The 13223-nt window shown below is 42.9% G+C and overlaps 1 protein-coding gene across 6 annotated transcripts in view; it reads right to left on the reverse strand.

Annotated features, from left to right (window-relative positions):
* Nucleotides 1–761: 761 nt before the first annotated feature.
* The window catches only part of RUNX1 (RUNX family transcription factor 1), a 174336-nt gene continuing 161874 nt past the window's right edge, over nt 762–13223 (reverse strand). For 3 of the 6 annotated variants that reach the window (XM_080562440.1, XM_080562436.1, XM_080562438.1), the window contains 2 exons: nt 9165–9326; nt 762–6301 (listed from right to left, as the gene is read on the reverse strand). In XM_080562440.1, coding sequence (XP_080418566.1) covers nt 5808–6301; nt 9165–9326 — 656 coding nt within the window. In that variant the 3' untranslated portion in view covers nt 762–5807. Of the gene's footprint in view, nt 6302–9164; nt 9345–13223 lie in introns of all 6 variants that reach the window. The other 3 variants (XM_080562437.1, XM_080562441.1, XM_080562439.1) reach the window with 1 other exon arrangement.

Consider the following 13223-nt stretch of genomic DNA (forward strand, 5'->3'; position numbering starts at 1 on the left):
GTTTGCTTTGTAGCTTGTTTTTCACTGAGAGTAGTAGATGAAAGTTAATCCTTGTATGTATACATTATTGTATAGAAGGATACTACTGAAAGCTTCTTTATATAATGCAATATATTCTGTCAGGCTAATATTAGAAGATTATATATATATGTATGTATAGATACAGAGGCTTTCAGATTGAGCTTTCAGTATTGACTCTTTTTTTTTTTCTCATTTTGAAAGCTTGATTCCCCCATATTAATGTTTTACTACATACTAATGTAACACTACTGTTCCATTATTTATTTCAAGACAAAACAAACAAACACCAGTGTATCTTATAAGTAGCATAAGTAGCATGACCTCAAACTAAGTCTTCTGGTGCTCCTCAAGTAAGGCTCAACTCGTCAATATCAAGAAGGATCCAAACCAAGAAGCAAAAGATTGAGGGAGAAGAATAAAAGCTAGAGAAAATCTTAGTTTATTCAAATTTGATCAAGATGGAGTTGTAATTCAATTATCAGGCTTCTGTACATGCAAAGTCTCATTTCAGTCTTGTTTTGATGATCCTATTGGATAGCAGGCCAGGTCACCCCACAGCAGAAAAAATGTCATTTAATGTTAAAAACTTAATGTTAAAAAAAAAAGAAATCAATTGAAAAAAAAAAAGTATGGAAATGTGTTTTTGATGTTGTGAATGCTACACTGTCAATATCCTTTTTCTGACGGTTACTTTCTCTCTGACAGTTTTCTTCCTGATGAAAGAACGCAGCAAGCCAATGTGCATACTTGTCAAACATTTTATTTGTCATTCACACTAATTATGATATTGAATTTACAGAGGAAACTGTGGTACAAAGAAAGAAAGAAAGTCTTCATTAGAACTAACGCAGCAGTCCAGCTGCTCTGCGTGCTAGTTGTAATGAGTTTTCCCGTGGCGCTGGACACAGCCATCCCTATGTACAGCAAGAGTCTACTCTGACGTGGTATCTAGAGACTTCCTGTAGTGGGGGAAAAATCTACTCTATTCTCTTTTCCTATCTGGTTCCAAAAAACAGCAGCCTCCCTCCCGCCCCCCTGGAAGAAAAATCCCCTGCAATCAAAAACAAAGAAGCAAACTTCCAGAACCTGGTAGTTTCCCCTTCTGGAAATGTTCAGCATGACAGTGTCAAAGGAAAATGTGACTGTTCCAGTATGCTGCAGCATCTGGTTTGTAAACAGATCCAGTAAATGCTGAACGAATGTACTTTGATGCCATTCTGATAGGAGTGCATCTCCCACTGTGTCCTCCCCTCAGACTTGCCATACTGCCACCTCAGACTGAAAGTTTAGTTTTTGTTTGAAAGAAAGGTGTAATTGTCATACCCAGGATACCACAAATAACCCACAGATTTTTGCACATTCATTTCTCCCCTACCACAAAAAAGTGAAGAGTGTTGAATAGAGACCATGCTATAACTGTTTACAAAAGTGAATAAAATGTAGTTAATCTTGAAGCCTAAAATAACTAATTTGGAAAGAAATAAGTCTCACTACAGTATTTAAGCAAACAAAGGTAAGTTCATTAAAAACACAGGAAAATGAAAAAAAACGCGGAGTAATTACAAGCACTAAATATTTTGCTATGAAGCTTTAGAAATCTATTTACATACATAAATACAAGTAACTCTGTTGATGCAACCCTCTTAGGACAAGGAGAAAAATGCCGAGTGATCAGTACTGACCAAGCAAGGTTAACAAAAATAAAATATGAGAATGTTGTGATGCAGGAAAACAAGAAAGTGTTTTGCTCAAATTGAAAACGATCCACTTATCCTGAATCTTCAAATACCCAAATGGAAAAGGTCATCCAGAAAGCAGTAATGAATGTTTCAAGAGTGCAGGCAATTCGGAACACTCTGACAAAGACTGTGGGCCATTTGGAGGAAACTGTTTTTCTCCTTTCCAGAAGCTCATTTGGCATAATTCTACAAATGAAACCCTTAGTAGCGGTGATGCTCCTTGCGTCTGCCTCCCCTTTGCACTAAAGCTCCTTGACGTTGCTCTGGAAGCGTATCGGGAACTCTGGAAGTGAGCAAAAAGGCTGTTTACGAGCAAAATAAGGGGCACAATTTTGAGAGCTGGGCCCTGTATTTACTTTGAAGTTGTTTGATAAGGCTGCCTCTGGACAACGGGCTGTGTCTTGTGAGAGGAACACACAACCTGCCATTAGCTGCGTGTCGGTCGGGGAAGGAGCCTAAGGCACTCTGCTGACTGTGACTTGCAAAGGGAAGCACAGCAGTGCTTTTTGGATTCCATTCAGCAACCGGGATGATAAAACTATATAAATATATATATATATTATATATATAAAAATATATACTCATACATTATAATTTGGAGACGTGAATGGCGGAAGTGTTTCACCTAACTGTCCTCTTTCTGCCTGCTAAGTGCTGTTAAAACATGAGAGGAATGTCACGAGAGAATTTTTACAGCCTCGGAGATCTTTGCTGTCCTTAGTGGGACACGGGATGGCTAGAAAAATAGAGATTTGAGTAAACTGTGGTGTCTCATAAGCACTTGTGTGAATACACTGTAGCCCACAGTGATTAAACAGACTAATTAAAAGGAATAATAAACCTAGGTTTTCCTCTGTGAAGAGGGCACTGCTTTGTTTCGTGTTTGACGTGCACAGAGAGGTTAGACTCGGGAGTTTAGCTGCTGGCAATTATCACAAGTGAGGGCTGGGAAATCCCAGGTTTTGGTTACGTTTCAGCAAAGACACAGGTAAGTGTGGTGGCCAACTCTGCACTTTCTCATACTGTTCACACCAGGGAGTGTAAAATTAAAGTTTGGCTTTAAGGCAAGCATGAAGACAGCAGATGCATAGCCATCAGAAACATTACGTATCAGGCCTGATCTCCCGGCGGAGAGATGCCATGTTCTTCTGGATCTCTGATGCTTCGGTTTCAGAAGCAGACAGCACAACACAAAGGGCTAAAATGGGAAACGGGCTTTATAGCAGAGAGCAGTCGTGGCTGTGGCGAGAGACCAGCCTGGGAGTGCACTGACCACACCAACCTCATTTCTGCCTCCAGGCTGAAGTCACCCGGCCACCCGCAGCCGTGCCCTGCGAGCCGAGGCATCCAGCTCCCCTGTGGTTCCTCACCCTCACTTTTGGGTTCCCACTCGCAGCACTACGGACTTGGGTGGTCCGGTCACAAGGCCGATGTGAAAGCTGTGGTCAGCAATGGTTTTAATTGCACAGCGACAGAGAACGTGTAAGATGAATTCTGCAACAGAGCTACTGTTTAGTGATGAAGGACTTTTTTTTAGGCTACTGAAGAGGTGAGGTTCTAACTATGTAAAATGTCACAACAGGTAGGGTCTCTCTATTTCCATATTCAGCAAGGTCTCCATACTTCCAAAATGCATTTTTAACTGTTCTGGTATCATTTTTTGGATGTTTTCTGCCTTTTTTGTTCAGAGCAAACTCTAGAAGATGATAAATAATATTATGCAAAATTAAAAGCACAGGGCCATGTATGTATTTTAACAGAACCATTTTGAACTTTTGCTGAGATCTCTTGAAACACTCCCTATTTTCTGCACAAAAATGACCTTATTGACAATGTAAATTCTTCAATTTGTAACTTTTCAATACCAAAGTGCTACTGCATCTGTCTTAAACAAAGAAGCAAAATCATATATAAAAAAAAGAAAACTTGAAAAACAAATGGTTTTAAATAAGTCCAGCTGTTTTGCTGCCTGCAGCCAAGGATCTTTTTAATTTGAATCCTTTTAATTTTTTTTTTAAACATCAAACACTGATCTGAAGTCCTGCTTTCAAATACTCTCTGAGTTGACCTGCAATTGTTTCACTCGTTTAAGAGGTACATTAAATAATAATCAGATCATTTGGAACGCACACGTGTCAACATCAGCAGTTTGCAATTAATGAGTAGTACAACAACTGCATTCAGACCAAACCCTCAAATAAAATAGTGCCATAAACTTTACAGTGACATCTGATATGTTTGTGCTGTAACGATGGGCAACGATGACGACTCTGTATTAACATGCTGTTAGAATAAGGCTTGCAGATTTGCTACAGGACAGACTAGTTTGTGCACCAGTTTTAAATCTCCTTCCTCTTCCCTCAGAATTTGGTGGCAGAGGAACCGTTAAGGCCCCTTCTTCGCTGGCCTGCTTTCCAGATGAGCTTGACAACCCTGTTCAGTCCGAGCTATTTTGCGATGCATGACTTGATCTATTTTCCAGTAGGCTGGAACATGGCTCTTGTACTGCACAGAAATCTTGGCTCCACTGAGCCAGGAGCAAGTCTCACGTTGATTCTAGCAGAGCCAGGACTTCACCCTTGCCATGCTAACCGTGTGTTGCCTTTTGATTTGAAAGACTATGTATAAGGCCTCTACTGGAGTTCTTAGGAAGCCCAGAGAAGCCCAGCAGCAGAGTGGGACCGTATGAGGATGTATTTAATTGAGAGAATATAGAGTCTGCCTTATGGTATATGTACCTCCTGATTACTGATCCTGAGCATCACCACTGGTGACGAAGGAAAAGTGAGGAAAGGGTGGGGAGAGATGACTCCTCTGGGTGGGGAGGCACAGTGCCTTCACGGGGCTTCTGGTGCATCAGTCGTTTCAGTGAGAACAGGGCATCTACACACCTCTGAGGCTCAGAGCCCAGTTAGCTGAGTAAAATGAAAGGGAGAATTGTAAACAATATTTCTAGGTAATTAGGAGGTCACTTTACCCATCGTTTTTCCAGCCTTTTTCAATGTGATAAATTTGACTTTGGCTGCTACCAAAAAAGGCAATTGCTGATTTTTTTTTTAATATAGGCATATTTAAATAATAATAGTATCAACAAATAAGAAAAGTCTAAATATCAAGCATAAATATCAATGAATTCATCAAAGTAGTACAGTAGTTGAAAATGACCCAAGGCTGTAGCCGTTGTATTAAAAAAAAAAAAAGTCCAAGAGAAAAAAGTTAAATTAACTTATTGAAAAAGGGCTGATTCTTTCAGTTGACAAAGCAAGAAAGAAGCAAGCATGATTAAAACAACAAAAAAAAGTAAAATCTTTTTTTTTTTTTTGCAATTTATAAGGTGCCAAGAGAAATAAAACAAATTAGATGCAAAGCAGGATGAGTTGCATCCAAAAAAAAAACAAAAACAAAAACAACAAAAGAACCCAAAATAAAACAAAACAAAAAAACAGCAATAAAAAATTCCATATTCTTTGGAATATACAACATGGTTAAAAAAAAAAAAAAAAAGAAAGGATGAAGTCCAACATATAAAACCTCTCATTCACAGCATTGCTAAAACAGAAGCGTTCACAGTTTCCCTCTGGGAATCTTCCTATACTTCCTTATAGTTAATATGTCCGTAAGATGCAGTAAACTCACTAAGATTCTTTTAGGTCTTAAGTCTTAAAAATAGAAGTGAACTGAAACTCTTTAGGGCTGTGGAGACCTTCAAGCCCGGGCACGTTTGAAAGCCACGGGCCTGGAAACAAACTGGGTATCTTCCTACCCACCCTCACTACCTACAGGCCACCAACCTGAACGTCCTCCTTTCCAGAAGCTCAGCCCCCCGAGAGGGTACCTTGTTGGCGTGACGCTGCTTCTCCAGCCCCACAGCTGGCTGGCCAACACACGCCACCGCTCCTGGGAGCGCTGACTTCTGGAGAGTTTGCTTCTGGAAGTGATGTATGAACATGGCAGGGCCCACAAGCAAGACAGGTGTTTATGGGATACCTACGGGCATCGGTAAATCGAAAGCACGTTAGTCCTGGCCCATGACTACTTAAAATGCATTCAGTATGGTCGCCACACCGCTTCCTCTAGCCTTGCTGTGGTGCCCATGTTAGTCGGGGAGTTGCTGTGGCTCCCTTCTGCCTCAACCACATCGCTTTGGTTGGGAAGGTTGGGGTTGAGGAGTGTTGATCCCGTGGAAGCATTGGTGCAAGGAGGGTGGATGCGTGGGGGGGACCGGTCTCCCCCTGAGATCATGGAGAACTGATAGGACCCAGCCGAGGTTCCGTAGTAGAGGTGGTACGAGGGTGAGCTGGTCTGGAACGGGCTGCCTTGGGCCTGAGAGGAGCCGGGGTACGGAGGCGGGAGATAAGTGTGGTATCTCGTGGCCGTGGACATGGCAGACATACCGATTCCTATCCCCGAACTGACGGGCGTCGGCGTGTAGGTGAACGCTCCCGGGTAGTGCATCCGAGGATCAGAAATGGAAGGGAGCGCGGAGAAGGAGCGGTCGATCCCCACCCTGGGGTCACTGAATGCCGTCAAATCGGAAGCACCTGGATCGCAGGGAAGGAAGGCAGAGAGCTGTTAAGCTGGCGGAGCAGAAGTTCACCTTTTCACGGCGATAACCAACATCTGAACCCTGTTCTACAGCTAGCCAAAGCAGTGCTGCTGGGGAAAGAACAGAGCTGTCCCTCACCTCATCTCTAACACAGTCACTGTAGTGCTTGCAGATCTGGATGTTTTGGATTAATTTCAGTAAAGCAGCAATTAAAGAGGAGTGCCAAGCTCTCACCTTGTTTTGTATGTGTATGCGCTTGCTCTTAAAAGACCGTACAGCACATACAATTGTTTACAGATCCAGTGTCCTCATCCTCAGCGGCTGGGTGGGGAATGGGGATGCAGATCTGTCTTGCTCAGAATCACATGAGTCACCAGGGACACTGATGGGACCTAAATACAAATTGTCCGGCTTCTGCATAGTCTCTCCTTGCTCCCAGTTTTATTTGCTGACTCAAACGGGAAGCTCCCTGGAGCACACATTGTCCTCCGGGTACACAAACATACACAGGCAAGGTCTACACACACAGGCTTAGCCCAGCTGTTAGCACTTAGGAACACAGTTCCACATTGACTCTCGACACTACCAAAGTCAAGAAAAATCAGGTTCATTTAAGGTCTTTGAATCTGGGTCTTCATATAACGTCTACACAGTTGTTACTAACTTCTGAAAATCTTGGCTCTAATGAGGATATAAAAAAGCAATGCATTTTTAAAGCAGAATTATATATTTCGGAGTTGGGCTTTTTTTTTCCCCCTTTCATTTGTGCTAGAAACCTTCCTCATCCTGCTAAGCAGAAGTTTTATAGGATGGACAAATTCTGCTCCGCTTTGTCTGACATCAGTGAAAGGATGCCCAGTCCCACCATCTCCTTCCCTGGTGTGCAAGGATTAAACAAGAAGAGCAGATAATAGCCTCTTTAGAAAGGATCTTCATCATGACTCAGATTAATGGAAGGTGTCAGTCCCTAGAGTTGGCAGCAATGCATGATTAAAATAACAATAATAATTAAGAAAAAAGTCTTTCCAGAAGACAACTTCTCCTGTCAGACAAGGCGTGGAGTCGGCAGGAGCCATGCGCTGAAGGAAATACTCATGAGAAGAAGCAGAGAGAAAACAAAGCTCTTGGCTCTGACTGGTTTTAAAGCTAGAGCAGACACACTCCAGCGCCAAGCTCTGAAAGCTCATCAGCCGCGCAGCCAACACACTGATGAATTTCTACAAATTTCTTAGAAAAGCTCTGACGCATGCTGTATGCTTCCTTTTTGAGTTTGCCTTCCTTATTTATTTTTTTTTCTAGAAGATCAGTGGGACCCCTGAAGACACTTTCTTCCCCCAAACCCAAGCACATTTAGATTTAACACAGCAAGATATGCTATGGTGTGGGATGGCGGGAGGTTAAGGATAGCTGAGGTTGAAGGTGACATCTGACAACCTGCCAGATTTTAAATGGTGCTTCCACACCTCATTCCTGAGAAAGAAATCAAACTTCTTGAAACTGCCTAGACACATCACTTGTCAGACGCGGGTTTCTTCTGCCCCGTTTGGCAAACAGCAGAATAACAAAACTTAATGTCAAGGTGTTTCAAGTATGTCCCATAGCCTTCTTTTTTCTTTTGAGGCACCATGTCTTTAGATGGTAGGACCTAAAATCCCTCAGACTTGTTGTCTGTTTGACAATGCGGAATTTAAATAGGCAGCACGTATGTGTGACAGTAATGGGGTTGGGGAGAAAGCACTGAAATATTTTTCTGGAAGTAATGAATGCCATTTAATGTAGAGGTAATATTTCAGAAGCATTATAAAAAAAAAACAAGATTTGTAGAGATGAGCCTCCATGTACAGAAAGAGCTGGGGGAAAATTAAAAAGAAGTCTTCATTAAAAAAAAAAAAAGTGCTTCAGTGAAAAATGTGGATATTTATGGACTTTTTCTTTTAAACAATAAATTTTCTTCCCCCCCCCCCCCCAAGAAAGGGTTCCTGCTTTTTTTTTGGTAGCTCTGTAATGTAATTAGCACCCAGCACTAACAAATAGTGTTCTTTTGGTGGGCATCATCCATTTGACTCTTCCAAAGCAGGTTTTATAATGACAACAACAGGACAGGCTGGAGCACATTTAAGTGGTTCCCTCTGATCTTAGAAGAAGCCCTAATTATTCAAATGAGAGCAATATGTGCGGCCAAATAAGATATTTTTGAAAAAGCCATGTGCAAATTTGGATTATATGGCTCTCATTCATTTTAGGAAAATTCCTGCTATTGAACACACACATATTGGTTCAATATGTGGGGTTAGAGTCAGCATATGGTCAGCTGAGTATGGTGCAAGCCACGGGGGTAGCTTTCACTTCCACGCTATATTTTTATGTTGGCTTGTAAAGCTCGGTAGTACAATTTGAGAAAGATGTAACAAGACAGTACAGCGCAACACTTAAAATGTCAAAAAATACTATCCTGCATGCAGCGTGTCCACCCATAATCTGCTGTACTCTGGTCTGAATTTAGAGTGAGGGGAGGAAACAGAACTGAAGTATCTGTGGCATTCATTTCTTGGCAGATACGACAGCTCCCCGGCTATCTAAATGATTTTAATAGTTCCAGACGTCTTCAAAGTGCTACTTTCTCCTGTTCTTTTCTCTTTCAACAACGATATGCTGGGCCCCAAACCATACTCCCTCGCTCTTTGCACAAATCCCAGAAAACCATTAGGGAAGGCTCGCTACAGAGGGCCCAGCACAAGCTTCAATGGCACAGGGGAAAAGCTGTGGCAGCAGATGAGGACGCAGCACCCGTTTTGCTTGGGCATCAGCCAGGGGCTTCAGCAGGACCCGGAGCAGGGCACTGACTTTGAGGCGCTTACCAGAGAGGCGGCTGGAAAGCTCTGCGGTGAGGGACGTCATGCCGCTGGCCCTGCCGGGTGATATCGGCGTGGCGGGGTGCACCGAGGGGGTAGCGATGGAGCCCAGGTACTGGTAGGACTGGTCGTAGGACCACGGCGGAGACGGCTGTACTTGCCTCGTGTCTGCAATGAGAAAGAGACCTATAGGCTGTTTTGAAGGGTAACACTTTGCAGTCCAGTATGCGAACCAAACGGCGTGGTGGACGTGGAAACTTAAATGCCAACGTAATTACATTTCAGATCCATAATCCCCCGACAGATGAATTGCTTTCTAAAACACTATTTCTGCATCTGGGAGTTTTGAGTGGTTGATTTTTTTTCTTGTGAAGCTTTTTGCTTTCTCCCATTGTCGGTAGGCAGCGAAAACCGGTCAGGGAAAGCTGAGATTAAGCTTTCCGAGGTGAAAGACTACTCATTTCTGGGATGCATTAGTATTTCAGGCTGTGCGTTCACAGCCCTTTTTGCCAAAAAAGCATGTCTTGCATGGCACCATGAAGACAAAAATACCGAACTGTGAGTGCTTCTGTGCAAGCGTGTACGCAGAGAGAGAAAAACAAGATGAAAATGTGTCTGTGTGGGAGAGACGGAGAGACAGAGAAGGGGAGTGAGACTAATCTCCTCCAGAAGGCAGATTCCGAATTGGATGGCTAGGACTGGGGATTTTGTCTTCCTCCATCTTTTGAAAATCCCAGCCTTAATGAAGAAAGAGGCATTTTGTACATCTATTTCACATGCATTATGCATAAAATAAAGAAATACAATTCAGAGGGAGGGGTGCATCTACTAGCAGTGCCTGAACTTGGGGAACAGAAACCCTGGCACAAACTGGAACTGCTAAGCTGAAAACGCAGAAGCTCTGCAAGTACAGGCTTTTAGGAGAAGTCTCTGGTGCTTGGAAGCAAAATCCCAAACCGCATAGATGCGTAAAACATTTACTTAAATAGGGAAAAACACTAGCCTATTATTTTCTAGCCCCAAGACGTTTGAAATCAAAGATGCATAGCAGGGAGTTTGTCCAAACCAGTCACACCAATGTAGAAATAACTCTATTTTGCTTATTTAATATTTGCATACGAAACTGGCATTTTTGAGTGTATAGAAATGTCTAGTTTTTGTACAACTCAAAGTGAGAAACAATCCACCCCCCTTCCCTACCCACAATATTTTTTACTGTTTCTAGCAAAATCTTTTTCCATTTTCTTCAGCACTAAGAGCAGTCTCCTGCAGCTTCATCTAGCTAATTGCCTTTTTGAAAGAAGCAAATGTTGGATGGACTGCATTCAGATAAAACTGATACCAGCATGGAAGGGAAATTTCCCAAGTCTGAGATGAAGGACTTTGATCTTCCATCAGAAAGCCCATCTGGAAATTATTATTTTGTTGTGCTTTATGGAGATGAGTTTTACATTTTGTTTGTTTCCTCTCTTTAGAAAGGAAGATTTATACAAAACTCCAAGCCTTTCAAAAATAACTAGTAAAGGCATTTGCAGAGTAAACTTAAGTCTCCTAAAGATTTTTCTGCTGACTAACATATTCAAAATCAGATATTATCAATATTTAATTTTTTTTTTTTTTAGGCAGACTTCCTTAAAAATAAATTCAGTTGACGCATGTTTTAAAAGCAACATCCAATTGGATTAAATGGGCTTTAGTAGCAACAAACAAAAAGACATAGGCACAAAGCCTGCCGCATTCTGAACTGTAACACCATCTCGCTGTTAATGTATGGACAGTGATTATTAAAGGTGACGGGGAAACAGACAAGGGAATTCAATCTCCAGGGGAAGCATTAGGATAAATACCACAAACCTTCGGCAGAGTAAGCTTTGTAATGCTACGACACCGCGTGCTTCGGTTCCAAAATGGGGTTAATTAAATCGCGCCTGCCTTATTTCAGCACCCAGTCCCACTGATCCCAGTTCAGCAATTCAGCCGAGTGCTGGGGCTGCGATACGTGTGCTGGAGGTCCCCAGGCCCGGGCTGGAGGCTCCATAGTTTTGTCTTCCAGCCCGGGGAGTCCTTGGCGTGTCCCGCCAAGGCTGACGCCGCAGGAGCCAGAGGCTCCTCTCCGCCACCGCTCTCTCAAGGGCTTTGTCCAACGCTGCCGCTGCAGAAGGAAGTTCCAGTCGGGGCCACGGCCTCTCTGCTTCTCTGCCTTTTCAGGAGGGAGGAAACTCCACGTTGCTCCCGTTCTGCTTGTTTTGTGGTTGCAGGGAAGCTTTATTTTTGAACAAGGAGAGTTGTGGAGCACATCCTAAAGTTGGCCACGTCCCCAGTATTTGTTCTTGTTTATTTTGCAGCCGAGCGCCTTTGACTGGAAATATTTTATCACTTGCTCTCAGGTCCTCAGCTCCTAGCACTGAAGGGAAGAGGGGAAAAGTCACTGCCTCCAGAGGGACCTGTATAGCTGCGAAGGTGGTGCTGCCGCCCATCCTTGTTTTTCAGACTGAAAGGAGAGAACATGCTGTCTGTTTTCTCCTGTCGCAGACTTCCATTGCCTGGCAGGGCAGCTGTCTGCCACTTTTCTCTTGTTTCTTACATCGCTGGCTCTTCAGGACAGAGGCTACGGGCTTGTCTTGTACCTTGCCCAGCGTCCACAGGATAAACTCCATAAAACTCCATCCCACTCCATAAAACAGCCCCCGGTGCAATAAGCATACAAACGAGGGGAAGAAGATGCAGGAAATGCTGCAGCAGCAGCTGCAGTAGCAGAAAGGGAAGCAAGACCTTGTCACAGCTTTACTAAGCACCGACAGGACTAAAATGAAATACAATCTCTTCTCTTCTGGTGCGACTAGAATTAGCCTCATGCTGTGTCCCGACTGGAAACTGGATAATGGACCAAATACACGTCTACTAACATCCGGAAAGAGCCTACCAGGGTATCTGACCCGCCTCATCCATTTGCTATCATTACCAACCTCTGGGGTATTTGAAACAGTGACAGCCAGCCAGAGAACCCCCCATTATTAATCTCACAATCCCATTAAGTCTTTCTTAAGTGAAAGTTCTAACTACCGATCAATTTTACATCTTGTTACCTGTATTCCCAGTCCCTGTATCTGCTATTAGATACTAAAGATCAGCTTTTTTTTTGACATTGGGTTGGTTAAGTTGCAATCTATTCAGGGATGTTAATATAGCATATTATGTTACATACACACATGAAAGCAGGTTATGCTGGCTGACCCCAGGCATCACCGTCACAGTTGTTTAATAACAAGTGGAGAAAAGAATCACTGCAGAGTAGCATTTTTATGGCAGCATTTCACTATTGAGAGGCAGATTCGGCTCCCAGTCAGGGCGAGGTCTGCATTTCCAACAGCTTCAGTAGGATCTGGAGTAGGGGTCTCAAAGAATATTGTATTTTTTGTGATATCTGCTTTCCTTCAGCTTTCAGCTTACCCTAAATTAAACTGGAACAGATTCAAATTTGCCGCAGGATTAGGCTACTCACACACACACACACACACAAAAGACAACTAACCCTTTCTGAATGTATTGCTCTCTTCTGTTTTCTGCTTTCAAAACAAAGAAGTGCACATCTCATAAATTAGTAGCCTGCCGCAGGGAACCAAATGTATGGATCTGCGTGGCTGAAGTGAATTGGGTGAAAATGCCCTGAAAATAAACGGGAGTTGCTTCCCAGCTCCGAATATCTGTGAAGAGATTTGCAGGGAGAGCTGCCTCAACAAAGGGAAATAACAGGGCTTTGGGCCCACACGGTGTTAAAGCCAAGCGGGGCTCCAAAATCATTTAAAAGCAGATCAAAATAGCACGAACCCAAGGAAGTCGGTGAGCTGTGCCCAATTCTCCCGGTATTTCTCCCATTAGCAAGTACTTTCCATTTCTGCTTTTTATGGTGTGAGAAAATGTATTTAAAAACATGAAAACAGTTATTAATTGCAATAAACCACTCCAGGGCGAGAATTATGGTGCAATAATTCACACCTTGCTGCCTAGTCACTAGCTCTCGGCCTCTAGCCTCATGCCTAACAAGCTATTAAGCAGAAAGCACTG

Source organism: Anser brachyrhynchus (genome assembly GCF_964034855.1).
Source record: "Anser brachyrhynchus genome assembly, chromosome: 1".
Lineage (NCBI taxonomy): Eukaryota > Metazoa > Chordata > Aves > Anseriformes > Anatidae > Anser > Anser brachyrhynchus.